Source organism: Trachypithecus francoisi, unplaced genomic scaffold, assembly GCF_009764315.1.
Source record: "Trachypithecus francoisi isolate TF-2019V2 unplaced genomic scaffold, Tfra_2.0 Lachesis_group12, whole genome shotgun sequence".
NCBI lineage: Eukaryota > Metazoa > Chordata > Mammalia > Primates > Cercopithecidae > Trachypithecus > Trachypithecus francoisi.
In genome coordinates, this window is record NW_022681457.1 from 7,521,025 (window position 1) to 7,544,449 (window position 23,425).

General features: G+C 42.7%; 1 protein-coding gene across 5 annotated transcripts in view; it reads left to right on the top strand.

Moving 5' to 3' along the window:
* The window catches only part of LOC117093599 (zinc finger protein 610), a 183,231-nt gene that overhangs the window by 43,116 nt on the left and 116,690 nt on the right, over positions 1-23,425 (top strand). For 2 of the 5 annotated variants that reach the window (XM_033228914.1, XM_033228916.1), the window contains one exon: positions 9,571-11,861. The exons of the other annotated variants lie outside the window; for them this stretch is intronic. In XM_033228914.1, the coding sequence (XP_033084805.1) occupies positions 9,571-11,207 (1,637 nt within the window). In that variant the 3' untranslated portion in view covers positions 11,208-11,861. Of the gene's footprint in view, positions 1-9,570; positions 11,862-23,425 lie in introns of those variants that run through there. 5 annotated transcript variants of the gene reach the window in all.

The following is a 23,425-nucleotide window of genomic DNA, read 5'->3' on the forward strand; positions in this document are numbered from 1 at the left end:
AACTTGACATTTCTATTTAGTCAGTGGTTCCATATGTTACTCTTTGTCTTCTTTGTTTCATATGTGTGGGGATGTTGTATCAGGGAATAGCCATTGATTTATATATTTTTGAGGACGTTTCTCTTTCTTTTTTTTTTGCCTAGGAGTTTCTCTAACACCTGTACACACTCTAGGAGTTTTGGATTGGGTAGTATAAATATTTCTTTTCCTTTCCTTTATCTGATTTAGATATTAAAGTATATTTTTGTCAATTAAGTTTATTAGAATGTATAAATTGGGAATTTAATTTTTAATTTTTTTTTTTAATACAGTCTCGCTCCGTTGCTCAGGCTGGAGTGCAGTGGCGCGATGTCAGCTCACTGCAACCTCTGCCTCCCGGGTTCAAGCAATTCTCCTTCCTCAGCCTCCCAAGTAGCTGGGATTACAGGTACCTGCCACCACACCCAGCTAACTTTTTGTATTTTTAGTAGAGACGAGGTTTTGCCATGTTGGCCAGGCTGGTCTCAAACTCCTGACCTCAGGTGATTCACCCACCTCAGCCTCCCAAAGTGCTGGGATTACAGGTGTAAGCTACTGCACCTGGCCTCATTTGTAATTTTTTTAGAGACAGGGTTTCATTCTGCCTCCCAGGCTAGATGGCACTGGTACAGTTTAGGTCACTGCATCCTTGACTTCCAGGGCAAAAGTGCTCTTCCCAGCTCAGCCTCCCCTGTACCTGGGATTGTTGGTTATGCCAATACATTGGTGTTGAACTGGCTTCAAACAACTGTCCCATCTCAGCCTTCCAAAATGCTGAGATTACAAGTGTGAGCCACCATACCCAACCATGAGTTTTTGATATCTCAAGAATACACTGTTTTAAAGTTGTTACCATCTTAAGCCCAGAAATACCAACACATTGACTCACCGTAAGTTGTTATTTAAGTCTGAGAGGAAGAACTCAAACTGTGTTTGATACCTGTTTGGTCTCACACCTAACAACAATAAATGCAGAAAATTTCTTTGATCAAATATGTAGGATTTTCTCCTGTAATGAGCAAGCAGTCAGTTCTGCAGTGGATTGTGCTGGATGTACTTCAATAAATTCTGACATTATGTAGTTGGAGATAGCATTGATATGGGTTTGGCTCTATGTCCCCACCCAAATCTCATCTCCAACTGTAATCCCCACTTGTCATGGAGGGACCTGGTAGGAGGTGTTAGATCATGGGGGTGGTTTCCGCCATGCTGTTCTCGTGATAGTGAGTGAGTTCTCATGAGATCTGATGGTTTCAGAGTGTGGCATTTCCTCTCTCACTCTCCCTCTCTCCTGCCACCATATAAGACATGCCTTGCTTCCCCTTTTACTTTTCACCATGATCGTAAGTTTCCTGAGACCTCCCCAGCCACATGGAACTGAGTCAATTAAACGTCTTTTCTTTATAAATTACCCAGTCTTTTTTTTTTTGGACAGAGTCTCGCTCTGTTATCCAGGCTGGGGTGCAGTAGTGCAATTTCAGCTAACCACAGTCTCTGCCTCCTGGGTTCAAGTGATTCTCCTGCCTCAGCCTCCCGAGTAGCTGGGACTACAGGAGTGCGCCATCATGCCTGGTTAATTTTTGTATTTTTAATAGAGACGGGGTTTCACTATGTTGGCCAGGCTGGTCTCAAACTCCTGACCTCGTGATCTGCCCGCCTCAGCCTCCCAAAGTGCTAGGATTACAGGAATTGCCCAGTCTTGAGTATGTCTTTATAGCAGTGTGAAAACGCACTAATACAAGCATCAAATCCCACATGGTGAGCATTGAATCCACAAGACTGCCCCCACTTTAGACAGTGGTCCCAAATCTAGACCTCCCAGAACTGGCTCCAAGTTGGGTTTCCAATGACTTCCTCTTCAGGTTCAATTAATATGCTAGAACCATTCACAGAGCTCAGAGAAACATTTAAAGTTACAGGTTTATTACAAAAGGTATTTACATATTTTTTGAGAGAGTCTCGGTCTGTTGCTGAGACTGGAGTGCAGGGGCGCGATCTCAGCTCACTGCAACCTCTGCCTACCGGGTTTAAGCAATTCTTGTGCCTCAGCCTCGCAAGTCATTGGGATTACAGGCATCCACCACCACACCCAGCTAATTTTTATATTTTTAGTAGAGATGGGGTTTCACCATGTTGGCCAGGCTGGTCTCAAACTCCCAACCTCAAGTGATCCGCCCGCTTCAGCCCTCAAAGTGCTGGGATTACAGGCATAAGCCACTGCACCGACCAAAAAGCATTTTTTTTTTTTAACAAAGGACACAAATTAACACTCAGTTGGAAACATACATAGGGTGAGTTCTGGAAGGGTCTCAAACATAGGATTGTCTATCCCCTGGAGTTGGGGTGTGCCACCCTTTTAGCACTTGGATGAGTTCTCGTTCACCTTCCTGTCAGCCTCCATATGTTCGGCTTTCCAGAAGCTTTCTGAACCCAGTCCTTTTGGTGGTTTTTTTTTTTTTTGAGACAGTATCTCGCTCTCTCACCCAGGCTGGAGTGCAGTGGCACAATCTTGGCTCACTGCAACTTCCACCTCCCAAGTTCAAGCGATTCTCCTGCCTCGGCCTTCTGAGTAGCTGGGATTACAGGCACCCACCACCACGCCCAGCTAATGTTTGTATTTTTAGCAGAGACGGGGTTTTGCCATGTTGGTCAGGCTGGTCTTGAACTCCTGACCTAATGATCCACCCACCTCGGCCTCTCAAAGTGCTGGGATTCTAGGTGTGAGCCACTGCGCCCGCCCTCCTTTTGGGTTTCTATGGAAGCTTCATTACATAGCCATTATTGAAGCATGGACAAATATGTCAAAATGTGATTCTACAAAGAGTGTATGATCTAAATCCTATCAGGCCCATCTGTTCAGATTCTTCTTGGTGGCTCTGTGCAAGATTTCCTCCAGGCTATGGGCCGGAACTCTTTCTGAAATAAAGGTCTTATGATCTGTAATTGGAAAATTGGGGAAGATGAGAGTTCTGCCTTGGACAAGGGAAAAGAAGGCTAGAGAAGGTCAGAGAGAGAGAGATTCTATTTCCTGAGACCTGCTTTGGAGGCCTAAGAGAGAGATTCTATTTCCTGAGACCTGCTTTGGAGGCCTAAGAGAGAGATTCTATTTCCTGAGACCTGCTTTGGAGGCCTAAGGCACACCAACATTGTAACAAAAGACTGTAACAAGGGCTATGGCAATTATGAGCCAGAAAGCGTGGTGCCCTTCAGTAGAAACCATTCCCACTGTGGGTTGCTTACTTATTTTCTGCATAGTGATTTGTTTTTCTGTGAGAATTATGAAGCCAAATTTATTAGTTTTAGATAAGTGCACATTAACTTCCATTTGTTCACACTCACAACTATGTATCTGCTAATATGTCAAGTATTGGTATCTCTTCTATTCCTTTTTTATTTCATCAAATTTTATAACATTTTTACGTTGTGTGAGTGTAACAGAGTTTAAATAGAGTATTTTTGTTGTTGTTTGAATTTAGATTGAATTAATTACCAGAAACATTTAAACTCACTCCTCCCACCCAACTTCACTCACTCTCCCCTTTCTGTTCTCTTTCTATTAATTTCAGTATTTTACATACCTCATGTAAGGGGAATCATATTGTATTTGTCTTTTTACGACTGGCTTATTTCACTTAGCATAGTATCTTCCAAGTTCATCCATTTTGTAGCATACAAAGACATTTTTGTATTAGGACCGAAGAATGTTTCTTTTTATGTGTATATCACTTTTGTTTATCTCTTTATCTGTTGTTGGACACCTGGGTTGCTTCTACCTCTGATTTTTTTTTTTTTTTTTTGAGACAGAGTTTTGCTCTTGTTGCCCAGGCTGGAGTGCAGTGCCACCATCTCGGCTCACTGCAGCCTCCGCCTCCCGGGTTAAGTGAATCTCCTGCCTCAGCCTCCCAAGTAGCTGGGATTACAGGTGCCCACCACCACGCCCAGCTAGTTTTTTTGTATTTGTCGTACTGTTGGGGTTTCACCATGTTGGCCAGGCTGGTCTCAAACTCCTGAGGTCAGGTGATCCACCCACCTCAGCCTCCTAAAGTGCTGGGATTACAGGTGTGAGCCCCCATACCCAGCTCTGATATTTTTAATAATGTTGCAATGAACATGGGTTTCTAAATATCTCTTTAAGATGCTATCTTTAGTTCTTTTGTATATATACCCAGATGAGGAATTGTTGCCTATACTGGTAATTTGATTTTGGATTATTTGAGAAAATGTCATACTTGTTTACTTTATTATTATTATTATTTTATTTTTGAGACAGGGTCTCACTGTGTCACCCAGGATGGAGTGCGGTATACAATCTCAGTTCACTGCAACCTCCGTCTCCCAGGTTCAAGTGATTCTTGTTCCTCATCCTCCCGAATAGCTGGGATTACAGGCGTGTGCCTCCATCCCCATCTAATTTTTGTACTTCTTTAATAGAGACAGGGTTTTACCATGTTGGCCAGGCTGGTCTCCAACTCCTGGCCTCAGGTGATCCATCCACCTCAGCCTCCCAAAGTGCTGAGATTACAGGCATGAGCGACCACACCTGGCCCATACTTCTTTGCACCATTTCCAACAACAGGATATAAGTCTCCCATTTCTGCACATTTTTGCCACTTGTGATTTACTGGGTTTTTTTTTGTGGTTTGTTTTTTGGGTTTTTTTAAACAATAAACGTTTGGGTTTTCTTTGCATTTTTCTAACGATTAGTGATATTTTGCATGTTTTCATGTGGTTGTTAGTTGTTTGTATATCACCTCTGGAGAAATGTGTATTCCACTCTTTTCCTTATTTCTTAATTTTTCATTTACTTTTATTCAATAATATTAAATGAAATATCTTTTTTATTCGTATGAGTTACATATTATCTTCGATATTAATGTCTTAGAGATTTGATTTGCAAATATTTTGTTACATTAGTAAGTTTCCTTTTCACTCTGGCAATTGTTTTCCTTCATTCATAATCATTATCTATCTTGTTGTAGTGCATTTTATGTATTTTTACCTTCTTTCTTGTTCTATTGAGGTTATAGCCAGGAAAAAACATTGTTGAATCCACTGTCATAAAGCTTTTTATCTATTATTTTTTCCAGGAGTTTTATAGTTTTTGATCTTAATTTTAGGTCATAAATCAATTCTTAAGTTAATTTGTGCATAGGGTGTAAAGTAAGGGTTCAACTTCATTCCTTTGCATGTAGATATCCAATTTCCGGAGCACTATCTGTTGGAGTGACAGTCCTTTTCTCCTCACGTGGTTTTGGCATTCTTATGGAACACGATTTAACTACATTTTTGAGGGTTTGTTTCTGGCCTCTCTGTTCTCCCTTTGTTTATACATATCTGTCTTCATGTCACTACAGTTCTGTTTTGATGAAGGTAGCTTGGTAATAAGTTTGAAGAACTACAGTTCTGTTTTGATGAAGGTAGCCTGGTAATAAGGCTGAAGTTCAATGACACGATCATGGTTCACTCTAGCCTCGAACTCCTGAGCTCAAGCAATTCTCCTGCTTCAGCCTCTCCATTAGTGGGGATCACAGGCATGCGCCACTATGCCCAGGTAATTTTTAAAATTTTTAGTAGAGATGGGGTCTTGCTGTGTTGCTTAAGCTGGTCTTGAACTGGGCTTCTGCTTGGCCTCTCACAGTGCTGAGGTTCCAAGTGCGAGTCAGTGTGCCTGGCCCATTTGTTTGTTTTTTAATGTAAACAGACGGTGTCATAATAGCCTTCCCAGTACCGTTGTTGTTACATTCCAAGTTCTAGTGTGTTGTGTTTCTGTTTTTCTTTGTATCAAGATATTTTCTAATTTTTCTTGTGATTTCTTTTTTCAACCCTTGGGTTTTTTAAGTGTGTTGTTAAAATTGCACATATTTGTGGACTTAATACATTTTTCCTCTGCTGTTCATTTCTAGTTATGTTTCATGATGATGGGAATCAATCGTTTATATGATTTCAGATTTTTTTTTTTTCTTTTAAGACCAAGTCACACTCTGTTGCCCAGGCCATGCATTAGCATGATCACAGCTCACTGCAGCCTCGACTTCCTGAGCTCAAGCAATCCACCCACCTCGGCCTCTCAGAGTGCTGTGATTATAGGCATGAGCCACTGTGCTCAGCCTTAAATCTTCAAACATTCATTTTATATCCTCCTGTGAGGTCTATTCTGGAAGTTGTTCCATGGAAATTGGAGAACAATTTGTATTCTGCTGTTTTGGGTGGTGTGTTCTGTATATATCTCGTATGTCTCATGGGTCTGTAGTGGTGTTTGGGTCTTCCATTTCCTCCTTTTTTTTTCCGTTTTAGATATATTCTTGCTCTTCTGCCCAGGCTGGAGTGCAGTGGTACTGCCATACGTCATAGTAGCCTGCATCTCCGGGCTTCAAGTGATCCTCCTGCCTCAGCCTCCCAAGTGGCTGGGACTACAGGCATGCACCACCATGCCTGGCTAATTTTTAAAATTTTTTTGTGGAGACAGGGTCTTGCTTTGTTGCCCAGGCTGGACTTGAACCCTTAGGATCCAGTGATCTTCGCACCTCCGCCTTCCAAAGTGTTGGAATTATAAGCAGGAGCCACTGCTCCCAACCGGAATCCTCAGTTTCTTTATTGTTCTTCTGTCTGGTTCTATCCATTTTCAAAACTAGAATATTGAATTCAACTATAATATTGTGGAACAATATTTCTCTTTGGAGTTTTATCAAGTTTCCATTCTATACTTAGTTTTTATTTATTTACTTACTACTTTTAATAGAGATGGGGTCTCAGTATGTTGCTCAGGCTTATCTCAAACTCTTAGGCTCTAGCAATCCTCCTGCCTCAGTCTCCCAAAGGGCTGGGATTACAGACATGAGCCACTGCACCCAGCCTCATTCTGTACTTAGGAGCTCTGACACTTGGTGTTTATATATTTATAATTGTTATATCTTCTTGGTGAATCGAGTCTTTCATCATTTTATAATAATCTTTGTCTCTTATGATTTTTGAGTAAAAGTCTGTTCTCTCATATTAACACTGCCACCTGTACTCTCTGCTGGTTACTGTTTGCATGGAATATATTTTTCCATCCTTTCCATTTCAGCTTGTGTGTGTCCTTAGAATTAAAGGGAGTTTCTTGCAGATAGGATTTAGTAAATCTTGTTTTCTTCTGATTCCAAAGTTAAATCAGGCCAACATTACATGAAAAGAAGGAGAGTATCAAACATAGAAACTATTAAAAACAAAAGAGGCTGAGGTAGGAGAATGGCGTGAACCTGGGAGGCGGAGCTTGCAGTGAGCCGAGATCACGCCACTGCACTCCAGCCTGGGCGACAGAGCGAGACTCCGTCTCAAAAAAAAAACAAAAAACAAAAAACAGAATACATATTAGATTATTATCTGTAGATTATTTAATATCTTGTAGATTTTTTCCCCTACATTTCTTTCTTACTGCCTTCTGTAGTGTTTTGCTTGTGTCATTGTAGTGAGATACTTGAATCCTATCTCTTGTGTGTGTCTGATATATTTTATTTTTGTGGTTAGCATTGCAGGTACTTCAAATACTGTGAAATTAAAACATTCTATTTTTAAATATTAACAGTGTAACTTTTATTAGGTACAGAAAGGTCTACTTCACAACTCTGCTCTCACTTTCTGTTATTAATGGCAGAAATTATTTTGATATATGTTATGGTCCCATTAACATACATGTATAGCGCTTTTAAAATGATTTTGTCTTTTAATTGCTAGGAAAGAATTATGGGAGGCTGAGGCAGGTGGATCACCTGAGGTCATGCCTGGCTGCCACGGCAAAACCCTGTCTCTACTAAAAATACAAAAATTAGCCAAGTGTGGTAATGCATGCCTATAATCCCAGCTACTACTTGGGTAGGACACTGAGGTGGGAGAATTGCTTGAACTCGGGAGGTGGAGGTTGCAGTGAGCTGAGATCGTGCCACTGCACTCCAGCCTGAGTGACAGAGCAAGACTCTGTCTCAAAAAACAAACAAACAAAAACCATTAAAAGTCAAGTTACAAAAGGGTAATAATAAATATCTCTATATTTGATTATTTACTGACCTTTAATGGTGAACTTTCTATTTTCATTGAGGTTAAAGATACTATTTAGAGACCTTTTATTTTACATTGATGCAGTCCCTTTAGCATTTCTTGTTGGGCAAGTCTAGAATACCAGTGCACTCCCTCAGCTCTTCATTTTCTAAGAACATCTACATTTCTTATTTTTGCAGGTGAATGTTACTAAATATAGTATTCTTGGTATTTTTGCCATTTTTTTCTTTAAATGTTTTCAACATATCCTCTCACTGCCTTGTAGCCTACAAAGTTTCTGTTGAAGAATATACATAATGTTATACAGTTTCCCTTTATATGACAAGTCTATAATGTTATACAGTTTCCCTTTATATGACAAGTCTTTTTTTGTCGCTACTATCAAGATTGTTTCTTTGTCTTTGAGTTTTGATCATTTCTTTATAGTATGTCTCTGTGTGAATGTCCTTGGGTTAGTTTTAGTTAGCATGGTCAAGCTTCTTGAATTTGTATATTCATTTCTTTCCTTATATTGGGGATGTTTGAGCATTATTTCTGCAATGGTGATTTCGAATCCTCTGTCTTCCTGTGAATCTCCAATAGTTTGTATATTGTTTCACCTGATAGTATCTCAAAAATGTACTGGGGTTGGTTTTCTTCATCATTTTTTCCTTTTGCTCTTTGGAGCTGATTCTTTTGAATAATGTGTCTTACAGTTTGCTCATTGTTTTCTGTTCCTTTTGCAGTCTGTGGTTGAATCCCTTAGTGAATTATTACTTCAGTTTTCATATTTCAGCTCCAGAATTTCTGGTCTTTTGGTTTTAGTAGTTTCTCCTGTGATGGATATTCTTTTTCTTTTCATGTAATGTTTGCCAGATTTTGTTTAGTTATCTGTGTTATCTTTTTTAGCTCATTAAGCATCTTAAGTCAGTTGCTTTAAATACCCGTCAAGTAATTCAGAGGGCTGCCTATTTTTAGGCTTGTTTTGTGGAGATTGATTGATTGATCATAATTTTAGCCATATTTCCCTGTACTTTTGTAGGCCTCATAATTTTTGGTTTAGGTTTGGTAAAGCCACCACTTCTTGCAGGTATTTTATATAAGAGTTGTGCAGGAGGATACCTTTACTAGTTAGCCTGCTATAAAGGGTGTAGGAACAGTTACTCCTTTTCTGGTGATGTGCTTTTTTCTGGCTTGTGGAAGTACTATTACTAATGACTATACAGCTGATCTCAAATTTTTGATTTTCTGTAAGAGGCTCATCCCTGCTTTTTCTCAGAAGCTTTCAATTTCTGTTGTATTTCTCTGCTCATAATCTCTCTCAAACTCACCCACAATCCACCTGACTCCTGCAGGTTCCCCACTGCTCTAATGCATCCTTCCATCCCTTTTGTTTTCTGTACTGCCAGCATGATACACACAGTATGCTCATATTCCTTCCAATGTCTGAGTCAGGTGAGGCAGAATCTGGGCTCTCTGTCAGACACTGAACGTGCCATTGTCATGGGTTGAAGTTCCACTTTTTTCTTTCTTTTTTAGAGAACAGCTCAAAATTGGGAAGCAATACAGAAAACAAATCTCTTAAAAATCAACTTGGATTAACCTTTCAGTTACATCTGAGTGAACTGCAGGTATTTCAAGCTGAAAGGAATATTTCTGGATGTAAACCTGTCGAAAAACCTATCAACAACAATTCCTTAGTTTCACCACTTCAAAAAATTTATTCTACTGTCAAATCCCACATTTTAAATAAATATAGAAATGATTTTGATGATTCTCCATTTCTCCCACAAGAACAAAAAGCACAAATTAGGGGAAAATCTTGTGAATGTAATGAGCACGGCAAAGTCTTTAGTGTGTCTTCAAGCCTTGCTAACCATCAAGTAATCCACACTGCAGATAACCCTTACAAATGTAATGACTGTGACAAGGTCTTTAGTAACAGTTCAAACCTTGTGCAACATCAAAGAATTCATACTGGTGAGAAGCCTTACAAGTGTCATGAATGTGGCAAGCTCTTCAATCGAATTTCACTCCTTGCACGACATCAGAGAATCCATACTGGAGAGAAACCTTACAAATGTAATGAGTGTGGCAAAGTCTTCACTCAAAATTCTCACCTTGCAAATCATCACAGAATCCATACTGGAGAGAAACCTTACAAATGTAATGAGTGTGGCAAGGTCTTCAATAGAAATGCACACCTTGCACGACATCAGAAAATTCATAGTGGAGAGAAACCTTACAAATGTAAGGAATGTGGCAAAGCATTTTCAGGAGGTTCAGGCCTGACTGCTCATCTTGTAATTCACACTGGAGAGAAACTTCACAAATGTAATAAATGTGGCAAGGTCTTCAATCGAAATGCACACCTTACCAGACATCAAAGAATCCATACTGGAGAGAAACCTTATGAGTGTAAAGAATGTGGCAAAGTCTTCAGGCACAAGTTTTGTCTAACCAATCATCATAGAACGCACACAGGAGAGCAACCTTACAAATGTAATGAATGTGGCAAAGTCTTCAGTTACAATTCACACCTTGGACAACATCAGAGAATACATACTGGAGAGAAACCTTACAAATGCAGTGACTGTGGCAAGGTATTTAGTCGACTTTCATGCCTTACACGACATCAGAGAGTTCATACTGGAGAGAAACCTTACAAATGTAATGAATGTGGCAAAGCATTTAGAGACTGTTCAGGCCTTACTGCCCATCTACTAATTCATACTGGAGAGAAACCTTACAAATGTAAAGAATGTGCCAAGGTCTTCAGGCATAGATTATCTCTAAGCAATCATCAGCGATTTCATACTGGAGAGAAACCTTACAGATGTCATGAATGTGGCAAGGACTTCACTCGAAATTCAAACCTTGCAAATCATCACAGAATCCATACTGGAGAGAAACCTTACAAATGTAGTGAATGTGGCAAAGTCTTTGGTCACAATTCACACCTTGCACGACACAGGCAAATTCATACCAGAGAGAAGCCTTACAAATGCAATGAATGTGGCAAGGTCTTCAGCCACAAGTTATACCTAACAAAACATGAGAGAATTCATACTAGAGAGAAACCCTACAGATGTCATGAATGTGGTGAGGACTTCACTCGAAATTCAGACCTTGCAGATCATCACAGAATCCATACTGGAGAGAAGCCGTACAGATGAAATGTGTGTGGTAAGATCTTTAGTAATAATTGACACTTTGCACAGCATGAGAGAATTCATTCATGAGAGAGTTCTTACAAACTGAGTATGGCAACTCTTCATCCTGAGATCTAGCATTAATCAGTATCAGAGATTCCATACTAAAGAGAAATCATAGCAATGTATGTATGACACAGGTCACTTGAGGCCTGCCAAATGACTAGATATCAAAATATACATCTTGGATGAAACCACACAGATGGATTGTGTGTGCTGAGGCTATTATTCAAGGATCATTACTATGGAACATAAGATTTACATAAGCGGTAACTCAGGCTCTAGTTCTCCAATATTTATGATATTGCATGCTGCAGAAAATCACAGCTCCAAATATGTTGAATCTCATGATGTGATGTATGTCAAAGGTCCAAGGGCAATTAAAAAACATAATCATATGGGGTTTTTTGGAAAGGCTACTTTACATTTTATGACTTTCATCCTCAACTTTGAAATCACTTCATGTGACTTCTTGACAGACCTTTCACTGTGGTCTCTTGAAAAGAATCAGTAGGATGCCGGGCGCGGTGACTCATGCCTGTAATCCCAGTACTTTGGGAGGCCGAGGCAGGTGGATCATGAGGTTAGGAGATCAAGACCATCCTGGCTAACACAGTGAAATCCCGTCCCTACTAAAAATACAGAAAATTAGCCGGGCATGGTGGCAGACACCTGTAGTCCCAGCTACTCGGGAGGCTGAGGCAGGAGAATGGTATGAACCTGGGAGGTGGAGCTTGTAATGAGCTGAGATTGCACCACTGCACTCCAGCCTGGGCGATAGAGTGAGACTCAGTCTCAACCAAAAAAACCAAAAAACAAAAAAGAGGCCGGGCGCGGTGGCTCAAGCCTGTAATCCCAGCACTTTGGGAGGCCGAGACGGGCGGATCACGAGGTCAGGAGATCGAGACCATCCTGGCTAACATGGTGAAACCCCGTCTTTACTAAAAAATACAAAAAACTAGCCGGGCGACATGGCGGGCGCCTGTAGTCCCAGCTGCTTGGGAGGCTGAGGCAGGAGAATGGCGTAAACCCAGGAGGCGGAGCTTGCAGTGAGCTGAGACTCGGCCACTGCACTCCAGCCAGGGCGGCAGAGCAAGACTCCGTCTCAAAAAAAAAAAAAAAAAAAAAAAAAAAGAATCAGTAGGATGACAGAGATGACTTCATTAGCTGAAAATCGTTTCTATCAGTTTCCCAAGGAAGAAGCAACACTGTGTTTTCAGATTATTGTCTGATTTAGAGAGCATAGAGGTGGGGAGGAATCATGTAAAACTATAATGGCAGTGATCATACTATTGCTGAGCACGTTTTTCCTGACAGAAGGGCACAGTGCTTCTGTGCTCTACCAACTAGCCATGAAATAGAGCATATCTGTAGAAATAATGCAAGGGAGATGATGGCCACGTGAATTGCATAGCAATCACTGTTTAGGCAAGAATGATTAAAAAGTCATTTTTGGCTGGGTGCAGTGGCTCACACCTATAATCCCAGCACTTTGGGAGGCCGAGGTGGGTGGATCACTTGAGGTCAGGAGTTTGAGACCAGCCTGGCCAACATCGCCAAACCCCATCTCTACTAAAACTACAAAAGTTAGCTGAGCGTGGTGGTAGATTATTGTAATCCCAGCTACTCTGGAGGCTGAGGCAGGAGAATCGCTTGAACCCGGGAGGCAGAGGTTGCAGTGAGCCAAGATCGCACTATTGCACTGCAGCCTGGGTGACAAGAGCAAAACTCTGTCTCAAAAAAAAAAGAAAGTGGTCATTTTTGAAATGGAAGAGAGAAGAGTTAGATTAGAGAATTTAAACTACTAGAATGCCATGTTCTTGAGTAGCATTTACATTTAACTGTTGGCATAATTTCCAACTGTTTGATTTAGAATGTACATAGTTCTCATGTTTTAGTTAATAAAATTAAAATCTTCCTAAGTATGAATCACATCATGTTTACCAACTATTTTATTCCCCCCTTAGGAGAATATACTGCACAATAATGCACCATTAATAGTAAATACTCTGCAATTTGGTTTTTTTTGTCTTCACACTGAGCTATGTAGCAGTGATATGTGTCTACTCTAGTATAAAATAGGCATTTTAAAAAATGCACCATTAGAATTTTAAGGTTGATGCATCCAGAACACTTTTGTGTGTGTGTGAAATGAAACAACATGTGCATACACTTGTGAGTGCATATCCTTGGGTAAGTATAATTTAGACTAATCATACTTAATACTTGAGTTATTCTCTCTGTGCTTTGGCAGAGAATGCTTATATGGGTACATATAATCCATAACAGTGCCATTTCAGCCTCATACACCCTCAAAAGTCCATCAAACATTTCACTGTTCATTATATTTCTGTGTGCCTAAGTGTGCCAAAGAAGACTCATGGCATGCACTTTAATTTTTATAACACAAAAATACAAATATATGACAAATACTATTAAATGAAAGAAAGTATTGAATAAGAGTGAAATTACTGTACCACAATGTCTTTATTTTTCCTAGTAGTCCTCAGTGACATAAGTGGAAAAATATTAACATTCATAAATTTTCTTTTTTTTTTTGTTTGAGACTGAGTCTCACTCTGTCACCCAGGCTGGAGTGCAGTGGCGCGATCTTGGCTCACTGCAACCTCCGCCTCCCAGGTTCAAGCGATTCTTGTGCCTCGGCCTCCCAAGTAACTGTGACTACAGGCGCGTACCACCACGCCCAGCTAATTTTTGTATTTTTAGTAGAGACAGCGTTTCACCATATTGGCCAGTCTGGTCTAAGACTCCTGACCTCGTGATCCACCCGCCTCGGACTCCCAAAGTGCTGGGATTACAGGCATGAGCCACCGCACCCGGCCCATAAATTTTCTCTTAAGAATCGTCACACAGAATGGGATTTTTTTTTTTTTTTTTTGCTTTTGTAGATCAACTAGAAACTTCATATACTCCCACTTAAAACATTTTTGGCAGTTTGAACTTTTTTTTTTTTGAGACAGAGTGTCATTCTGTCACCAGGCTGGAGTGCAGTGGTGTGATCTTGGCTCACTGCAACCTCCACCTCCTGGGTTCAAATGGCTGCCTCAGCCTCTTGAGTAGCTGGACTACAAGTGCACACCACCACACCCAGGTAATTCTTGTATTTTTTTTTTTTTGAGAAGGAGTCTCGCTCTGTCGCCCAGTCTGGAGTGCAGTGACGTGATCTCGGCTCACTGCAAGCTCTGCCCCCGGGTTCATGCCATTCTCTTCAGCCTCCTGAGTAGCTGGAACTACAGGTGCCTGCCACCTCACCTGACTAATTTTTTGTATTTTTAGTAGAGACGTGGTTTCACTGTGTTAGCCAGGATGATCTCGATCTCCTGACCTCGTGATCCACCTGCCTCGGCCTCCTGAAGTGCTGGGATTACAGGCGTGAGCCATTGCGCCCAGCTAATTTTTGTATTTTTAATACAGACGGGGTTTCACCATGTTGGCCAGGGTGGTCTTGATCTCTTCACCTTGTGATCCGCCCACCTCAGCCTCCCAAGGTACTGGGATTATAGGTGTGAGCCACCACGCCTGGTCGATAATTTGATCTTTTGACTGCTCTACTGGAATTTGTTTGAAGTCCACCTAAAGTTTGGTTTAGATATTGAGAATGGTGATGCCATACACTGACATGGTCTGCAAATGTTTACTACGTAATGAGGCTTTCTGGGGAAAGCAGGATGGACTTCCCCAGCTGGTCCAAATTGGAGAACAGGGATAGGTGAGTAGCCTGGGATATTATATTAGTCTGTTCTCATGCTGCTAATACAGACATACCCAAGACTGTGTAATTTATAAAGAAAAAGAGGTTTATTGGACTCGCAGTTCCACAGGGTTAGAGATACCTCACAATCATGGCGGAAGGTGAATGAGGAGCATACGCATGTTTTACATGGTGGCAGGCAAGAGAGAGCCTATGCAGGGAAACTGCCCTTTATAAAACCATAAGATCTCATGACATTTATTCACTATCATGAGAACAGCATGGGAAAATCCCACCCCCATGATTCACGTACCTCCCACTGGGTCCCTCCCACAACATGTGGGGATTATGGGAGCTACAATTCAAGATGAGATTTGGTGGGGACACAGCCAAACCGTAACATTTTGCCCCTGGTCCCTCCCAAATCTCACGTCCTCACATTTGAAAACCAATCATGCCTTTCCAACAGTCCCCCAAAGTCTTATTTCAGCATTAACTCAAAAGTCCACAGTCCAAATTTTCATCTGAGACAAGCAAGTCTCTTCTGCTTATGAGTCTGTAAAATCAAAAGCAAGTTAGTTATTTCCTAGGTACAATGGAGTTACAGGCATTGGATAAATAACACCCATTCCAAATGGGAGAAATTGGCCAAAACAGGTCACAGGCCCCATGCAAGTCTGAAATCCAGCAGGGCAGTCAAATCTTAAAGCTCTGAAATGATCTCTCTTGACTCCATGTCTCACATCCAGGTCACACTGATGCAAGAGGTAGGTTCCCATGGTCTTGGACACCTCCGTGCCTGTGACTTTGCAGGGTACAGCTCCTCGCCTGGCTGCTTTCACAGGCTGGTGTTGAGTGTCTGCTACTTTTCCAGGTACACGCTGCAAGCTGTCAGTGAATCTACCATTCTGGGGTCTGGAGGAGGGTGGCTCTTTTCTCACAGCTTCACTAGTTAGTGCCTCCGTGAGTATTCTGTGTGGGGGCTCCAACTCCACATTTTACTTCTGCACTGCTCTAGCAGAGGTTCTCCATGAGGGCTCTGCCCCTGCAGCACACCTGCTCCAGTTCCCAATAAAGTTCCTCATCTCCATCTGAGACCACCTTCAGCCTGGACTTTTTGGTCAGAACCATTCAACAACCATTCTCTAGGAAGCTCCAAACTTTCCCACATCTTCCTGTCTTCTTTTGAGCCCTCCAAACTGTTGCAGCCTTTGCCTGTTACCCAGTTCCAAATTTGCTTCCACATTTTGAGGTATCCTTATAGCAGCACCCCACTCTACCATTACCAATTTACTGTATTAGTCTGTTCTCACGCTGTTAATAAAGAAATACCCAAGACTGGGTAATTTATGAAGACAAAGAGGTTTAATGGACTCAATTTGACAGGGTCATGTCCCCTGAGCTTCTGCCACAAGGCCATGTAGACAGCTCTTATCGCGGAGTTTTCCTGCCTCAAATCCTTCAGTGTCCCCTACACTCGCCTGCAGCTTTTCTAAGGTCCTCACAGCAAGGTTGATTCCTGCCCTGGGTGCTTCCCAGTCGCTCCCTCATCGGCCCCTGGAGAGCAGGGATGCAGCCCCAGTCCCAGGGAGGCCGCGAACTCTTCCTGGTCCTGGGATCCTGCAGACCCCGCCCTCTCCTGACTTTCTCCTGCCTTTTTCCTCCTTGATGGGGGGCCCTTCTACTCCCCAGGTCTCCCCTTTCCGGTCGCTGCTTCTCCTGATTTCGAGTGTGGGGATGTGATTTCTATCTCAGGACATTAAGGTTTCTCTCGTCCCAAATTCCATCCCACAGAAAAGGTGCTCTTGAGGTGGGGATCTGACTCCACTCCCCTCCCTGTGAATGTGTGGAGGAGAAGAAATAGAAAAAATGGTGAGATGGGAAAGAAGAATGAAGGGGACCCATAGACAGATGGCAGCCGGGCGCGATGGCTCATGCCTGTAATCCCAGCACTTTGGGAGGCTGAGGCGGGCAGATTACCTGAGGTCAGGAGTTCAAGACCTGCCTGACCAACATTGAGAAACCCCGTCTCTATAAAAAATAGAAAATTAGCTGGGTGTGGTGGCGCATGCCTGTAATCCCAGCTACTCTGGAGGCTGAGACAGGAGAATTGCTCGTACCCGGGAGGCAGAGGTTGTGGTGATCCAAGATTGCACCATTGCACTCCAGCCTGGGTGACAAGTGCGAAGCTCCATCTCAAACAAACAAAAACCAGAAAACAGGCCGGGCGCGGTGGCTCAAGCCTGTAATCCCAGCACTTTGGGAGGCCGAGACGGGTGGATCACGAGGTCAGGAGATCGAGACCATCCTGGCTAACACGGTGAAACCCCGTCTCTACTAAAAAAATACAAAAAACTAGCCGGGCGACCTGGCGGCGCCTGTAGTCCCAGCTGCTCGGGAGGCTGAGGCAGGAGAATGGCGTGAACCCGGGAGGCGGAGCTTGCAGTGAGCTGAGATCCGGCCACTGCACTCCAGCCCGGGCGACAAAGCGAGACTCCGTCTCAAAAAAAAAAAAAAAAAACAAAAACCAGAAAACAGATGGCAAAGTAGATGGTAGATAAAGGATTTGCAGAGACAGTGAATGAAGATGCTGAGGAAGGAGCAGAGGGAGAAAAGCAACTAGAGAAATTCAGAGAAAAACTGGGTTTCTAGAGAGAGAAGAGTTCCGCAAGATAGGGAGAGGGGCAGAAAGGGGGAGGCTCCTCCCAGATGCGAGAGCTGGGGAGAGAAGGAGGGATTTGGAGCCAGGGCAGACAGAGAAGCATGGAGCTGTGACAGCAAGAGGGGGCAGCCAGTGACAAGGAGAGCAGAGGGAGAACCACAGCCTGGGGAGACCTGGGATCTGGGGGTGCCAGAGAGTGGGGATGCGGGGTGTAGCAGGGAAGAGAGAATTTAACAGGGGAACCTAAGCAGCAACAGAGACGGGGGAAGAAAGAGGCAGAAATATATGAAGATTGGAGACAAAAGATTGGGCAGAAAGAAGAATAAGAGGTGAAAGAAGTGAGAAAGGAGCAGAACAAGTGGAAGAGAAGGATAGAGGGAAGAGCAGGAGAAGGAAGAAGGGCTTGAAATGAGCAGAATCTTGGGGGGAAAATAAAGAGAAAAAAAAGAGCTAGGAAAAGAAGGTGAGAATGAGACGTAGGTAGAGAATGAGGGACGGAAACAGTAATGAGGAAAGGGGGGACGCTCAGTCCAGAGGAATGATGAATTGATTGGATATTATGATTAATTTCTTTATAATAAACATAAAATTTGTTTAAAATATACAGACGAAGATGAGAATTGGAAAAGTGTCTATAAGGCATGTGCATTTCATAATTCTTGGTATCAGAGGTTAGCTTCCACTTGTCCTTATTCTGCCAGAGGGCAGTGACTTGACTCATTCAGCTGTGGGTCACTATCTTCACTTCTCTTGGGATGGGGTAGGCTGTGGGCAAGTGTATAAGATAGGAGGAAAAACCAAAGTGTTTTTTCTACTCTCACAATCAACACAATAGTAAACACTCAACACAAAATGCCTCATCTCTGGCCATCAAAATGTGTGAGGATTACTTCCCACCAACAAGCAATTTTTCACCAGATAAAAACTGGGTGTTCTGTAATTGAACTCAGTTTGACACCATTTATAGAGATTTTAGATCTCACAGGAGGCTGAGGGGCTCAGCTGCACAAAGCTGCCCCCAGAATTTGCTAGAGTGATTTACACAACTCGGAGAAACAGTTTACTTAGGTGTACCTTTTGTTATAAAGGATATAACACAGGATACAGATGAACAGCCAGACAGAAGAGCGTTCCTAATAAATTAATGGAAACAGAAGTATGTTTTGGAAACCATGGATTTTCTTTCTTTCTTTTTTTTAATTAGATGGAGCCTCGCTCTGTCTTCCAAGCTGGAGTGCAGTGATGCTATCTCGGCTCACTGCAACCTCCACCTTCTGGGTTCAAGTGATTCTTCTGCCTCAGACTCCCAAGTAGCTGGATTACAGGCGTCTGCCACCATGCCTGGCTAATTTTTATATTTTTAGTAGAGGCAGGGTATTGCCATGTTGGCCAGGCTGGTCTTGAACTCCTGACCTCAAGTGATCTGCCTGCCTCGGCCTCCCAAAGTGCTGGGATTACAGGTGTGGGCCACTGACCCAGCCCAGGGCTTGAGTTTTAAAGGTGTCACAGTACACCTTGGTTCTCTTTTTTTTTATAAACAGGAATCTGTCTTCCTGACCTGAGTATTATCTCTATGTGGGAACAAAGGAGAGAGCGCTGGACTCTGCAGAGTGAAGGGAAAATAGCAAAAAATCCAGATGGGAGGGAACGGATCAAAGGTGTGAACACAGGTAAGAGCTCAGATGGGCAGAGTAGAAGCTGTATGTTTTTTTTTTTTTTTTTTTTTTTTGAGACAGGGTCTTGCTCTGTTACCCAGGTTGGAGTGCAGTGGCAATCATAGCTCAATGCAGCCTGGAACTCATGAACTCAAGTCATTCTCCTTCCTCTGCCTCCCAAACCGGTGAGATTACAGGTGTGAGCCATTGCACCCTGCAAAGCCACACTAATAGTGTTTGGGAAACTCTGCAACTGGGAGAATTCTGTGGAAAACCAATAGTATAAATCCTGTTTTTTTTAATGTGTGTGTGTTTTTTTTTTTTCTGAGACAGTCTCACTCTGTTGCCCAGGCCAGAGTGCCGTGGCACAATCTTGGCTCACTGCAACCTCTGCCTCACAGATTCACGCTAGTCTCCTGCCTCAACCTCCTGAGTAGCTGGGATTACTGGTGCCTGCCACCATCCTTGGCTAATTTTTGTATTTTGAGTAGAGATGGGGTTTCACCAAGTTGGCCAGGCTGGTCTTGAACTCCTGTCCTCAGTTGATCCGCCTGCCTCAGCCTCCCAAAGTGCTGGGATTACAGGTGTGACCCACCGTGCCTGGCCTAAATCCTGTTAGTTTTGAATGGAAATTTTCTTTTTTTTTTTTTTCTGGGACAGGTTCTTACTCCGAGACAATGGCAAGTACAAACTAGGTTTACTGTAAATATGAGAAAGGGAAAACATGCTTTTACTGTATTAGAAGACTTGAAATCGCATGAAGGGATTCCAGTCTTTTGTTGTTGTTGGTCAGATGTTTTACCTATTTTAAGTGTTTGGGTTTGTTTGTCTTTCTACATAACTGCTAACCTTGTTAGTATCTGCAGAATGCCTTAATTAGGAAAGGTATTAACCCTATGTGTCAGGTTTGTGCAATTTCATATTGTTTTTTATGTAGTCTTCGAATAAATGTATATGGTATATGTCTCTATTTTCTGTCTTTGATTTCTTTCATCAGCATTTGGTAGTTGTAACATAACAGTTCTAAGAATATTTGACATGTATTTCTTTGACCTTTTTTTAATGGAGTAATCATACATAGTATTTTATTTTTAATATCAGGTTTCATGTGTAAATTCCTAGTGTATCGAAATATACAAGATTATTACTATTATTATTATTTTGAGACAGGATCTTACTCTGTCATCCAGGCTGGAGTGCAGTGGAGCAGTCTCAGCTACTGCAACCTCTATCCTGCAGGCTTAAGTCATCCTCCCACCTCAGCTTCCTGAGTAGCTGGCACTGCAGACATGTGCCACCATGGCCTGTTAAATTTTTGTGTTTTGTAGTGGGTTTCACCATGTTACCCAGCTGGTCTCAAACTCCTGAGCTTGAGTGATGTGCCCACCTTGGCCTCCCAAAGTGCTGGGATTACAGGCATAAGCCACCATGCCTGGCTGATGAAATAGACGATATTTTTGCAGGTTGATCTTATACTTTGCTACCTTTACATTTTTCTTGTTCTAGAGATTTTTGTAGATTTTCCTGGAATTTTCTACATAAAATCATTTCATCAGTTTCCTATTGCTATACACAGTGATTGGCTTAGAACAACAAAAACTTATTCTTTTGCAATTCTTAAGGCACATATCTAATATGGGTCCACAGTTCTGTGACTCTTAATGAATCTCCAGGGGAGAATTTGTTTCCTTACCTTTTGTAGGTTCCAGGGGCCACTTACATCCTTTGACTCATGGTCCACTTCCTCCGTCTTTAAAGGCGAGAAAAAAATCTCTTTATCCCTCTATTTTCAACACATCACCACTGTCTCTGTCCCTTGGCGTCCACCTGCACCCTTCTGATATTGAACCTTGTGATTCTATCACTTTGACCATATAATTCAGGATAATGTCTTATCTAAAGATTCTTAACTAGACCACATCTGTAAACTCCCTTTTGACATATCCAGTAACACAGGTTACAGGGATGAAGATACCTTCCTTTGGGGAAGGTATTAGCCTGTACAACCATCGTATTTTCTGTTGGTACACTATTGTTTTTTCTCCTGTCCTCAGGCCACCCTCCTTCCCCAGCCTCCCAAAGCACTGTGATTACAGGCCTCAGACACCACACCCAGCCTGTCACTTTTATTTCGTTTTCCTTTATTTCACTGACTGGAACCTTTGATATTGAGTGGAACAGTAGTGATGAGAGGGGACATCCTTGCCATCATCCCAACCTCTGGGGGAAACTATGCTTTCCCCAGTATGTATGATGATTCTGTAAGGGTTGGTAGGTGATCTTGAGTTGAGGAAATTTCCCATGATACTGTTTTCCATACTGACTGCAGTCTTTCAGATTCCCACAACATGTACCAAGATAGTTTCTCCACATCCTTGCTTGTGAAGCAGGTTCACTGCACACTGGTTGCCAATGTGTCTGAGTTCAGTGAGAGATAATCTCACGCAAACACAGTAAGTTACATGAAGTGGATTTGTTACATACAGATCGGCAGATGCCTGGGATTCGTGTGTTCTGCTCCCCAAGGCTCAGGAAAAACATCCAGTGCAGATGCAGTCTCTCTGTGTGTGTTCAACTTGCATCACAACTTGCATCACAGTTGCGGGAGGCTGGAAGGCGGCCCATCCTGGGTTTCATGCTCCAGGGATGCATGGCACATTGGCCTAAAGCAACAAAGGGCATCCTGTTCTGGGGGTCTGGAACACATCCTGTCCTTTTCTCACCACTCCCTTCCCTTCAGGATATTGCTTTTCCAGCACATTCTACATTCATTCTTGGGAACTGCCAGTGAGAAGTCAGATGCAACTGGGCCAATTCAACCCCACTTGAATGCTGTCCTGCAGTCTCTCCGCCAATCCAGATATCCCTTTTATTTTTATATTTTTTGAGACAGTCTCGCTCTGTCTCCCAGGCTGGAATGCAGTGATGCAATCTTGGCTTACCACACATCCACCTCCTGGATTCAAGCAATTCTTGTGTCTCAGCCTCTCGAGTAGCTGGGACTACAGCGTGTGCCACCATGCCTGGCTAATATATATACACATATTTCGTATTTTTAGTAGAGATGCGGTTTCACCATGTTGGCCAGGCTGGTCTCTAACTCCCGACCTCAGGTGATCTGCCCGCCTTGGCCTCCTAAAGTGTTGGGATTACAGGCATGAGCCACCATGCCTGGCCCAGATATCCCCTTTAATAAAGCTAGTCCACTGACCTTCCTGGATCTGGAGGTAGAGGCTGGTCTCAGGAGATTGAAGTAATACCTTGACTGGCAGAATCTCAGTGCAACATCATTGAGGTACAGACAGTTGCATTTCACTAGGCTCAAGAGGATTGCTGCCACCAGCAGGATAACCAAGCCTGCCTGGAGCAGTGCCATAGTCCAGGATCCCAGTGACCGAGGTGAGAAGTTGGTACTCAGATCAAAGAGAAGTTCTTCAGGTGACCCCACTGTCTGCAGCCAATGGGCCTGCTGGTGGGTCTTAGGTATTTGTGTTTCAAAAATAACCTGAGGTCCTGATGTAGGGTCCTTATCTCCCATGCAAGGTGACTCATGCCTATAATCCCAGCACTTCGGGAGGAGCAGATGGAAAGATTGCTTGAGGCTAGAAGCTGGAGACCAGCCTGGGCAACAAAGCCAGACTACATCTCTATTAAAAACAAACACAGAAAATTAGCACAGTGGAGAGTCAAGGCCTTTACTCCCAGCTACTTGCGAGGTTGAGATGGGAGGTGCCCAGGACCCCAGGAAGTCAAGGTTGCAGTGAGCTATGATTGTGCCACTGCATTCCAGCCTGGGTGGCAGAGACCCTGTCTTAACATTTTAAAAAGCATTAAAAAACTAAGTTGGGCTGGCCATGGTGGCTACTCTGGAGGCTGGGGCAGGAGAATCACTTGAACCGAGGAGGCAAAGGTTACAGTGAGCTGAGTGCGTGCCACTGTACTCCAGCCTGGGCGACAGAGGGAAACTCCGTCTCAAAACAACAACAACAACAAAAACTAACTTGTTAACGACTATTTTTAAAAGTTATTGTTTCTTTTTTTTTTTTAAAAGAAACAGTTGGTAACTTCTCTTTACACAGGCCTTAGTCCTCCATGCCCAACATGACGTCCCTAGGAAAGTCTCTGGAATTGAGCACAGGGTTGACCTTCACCT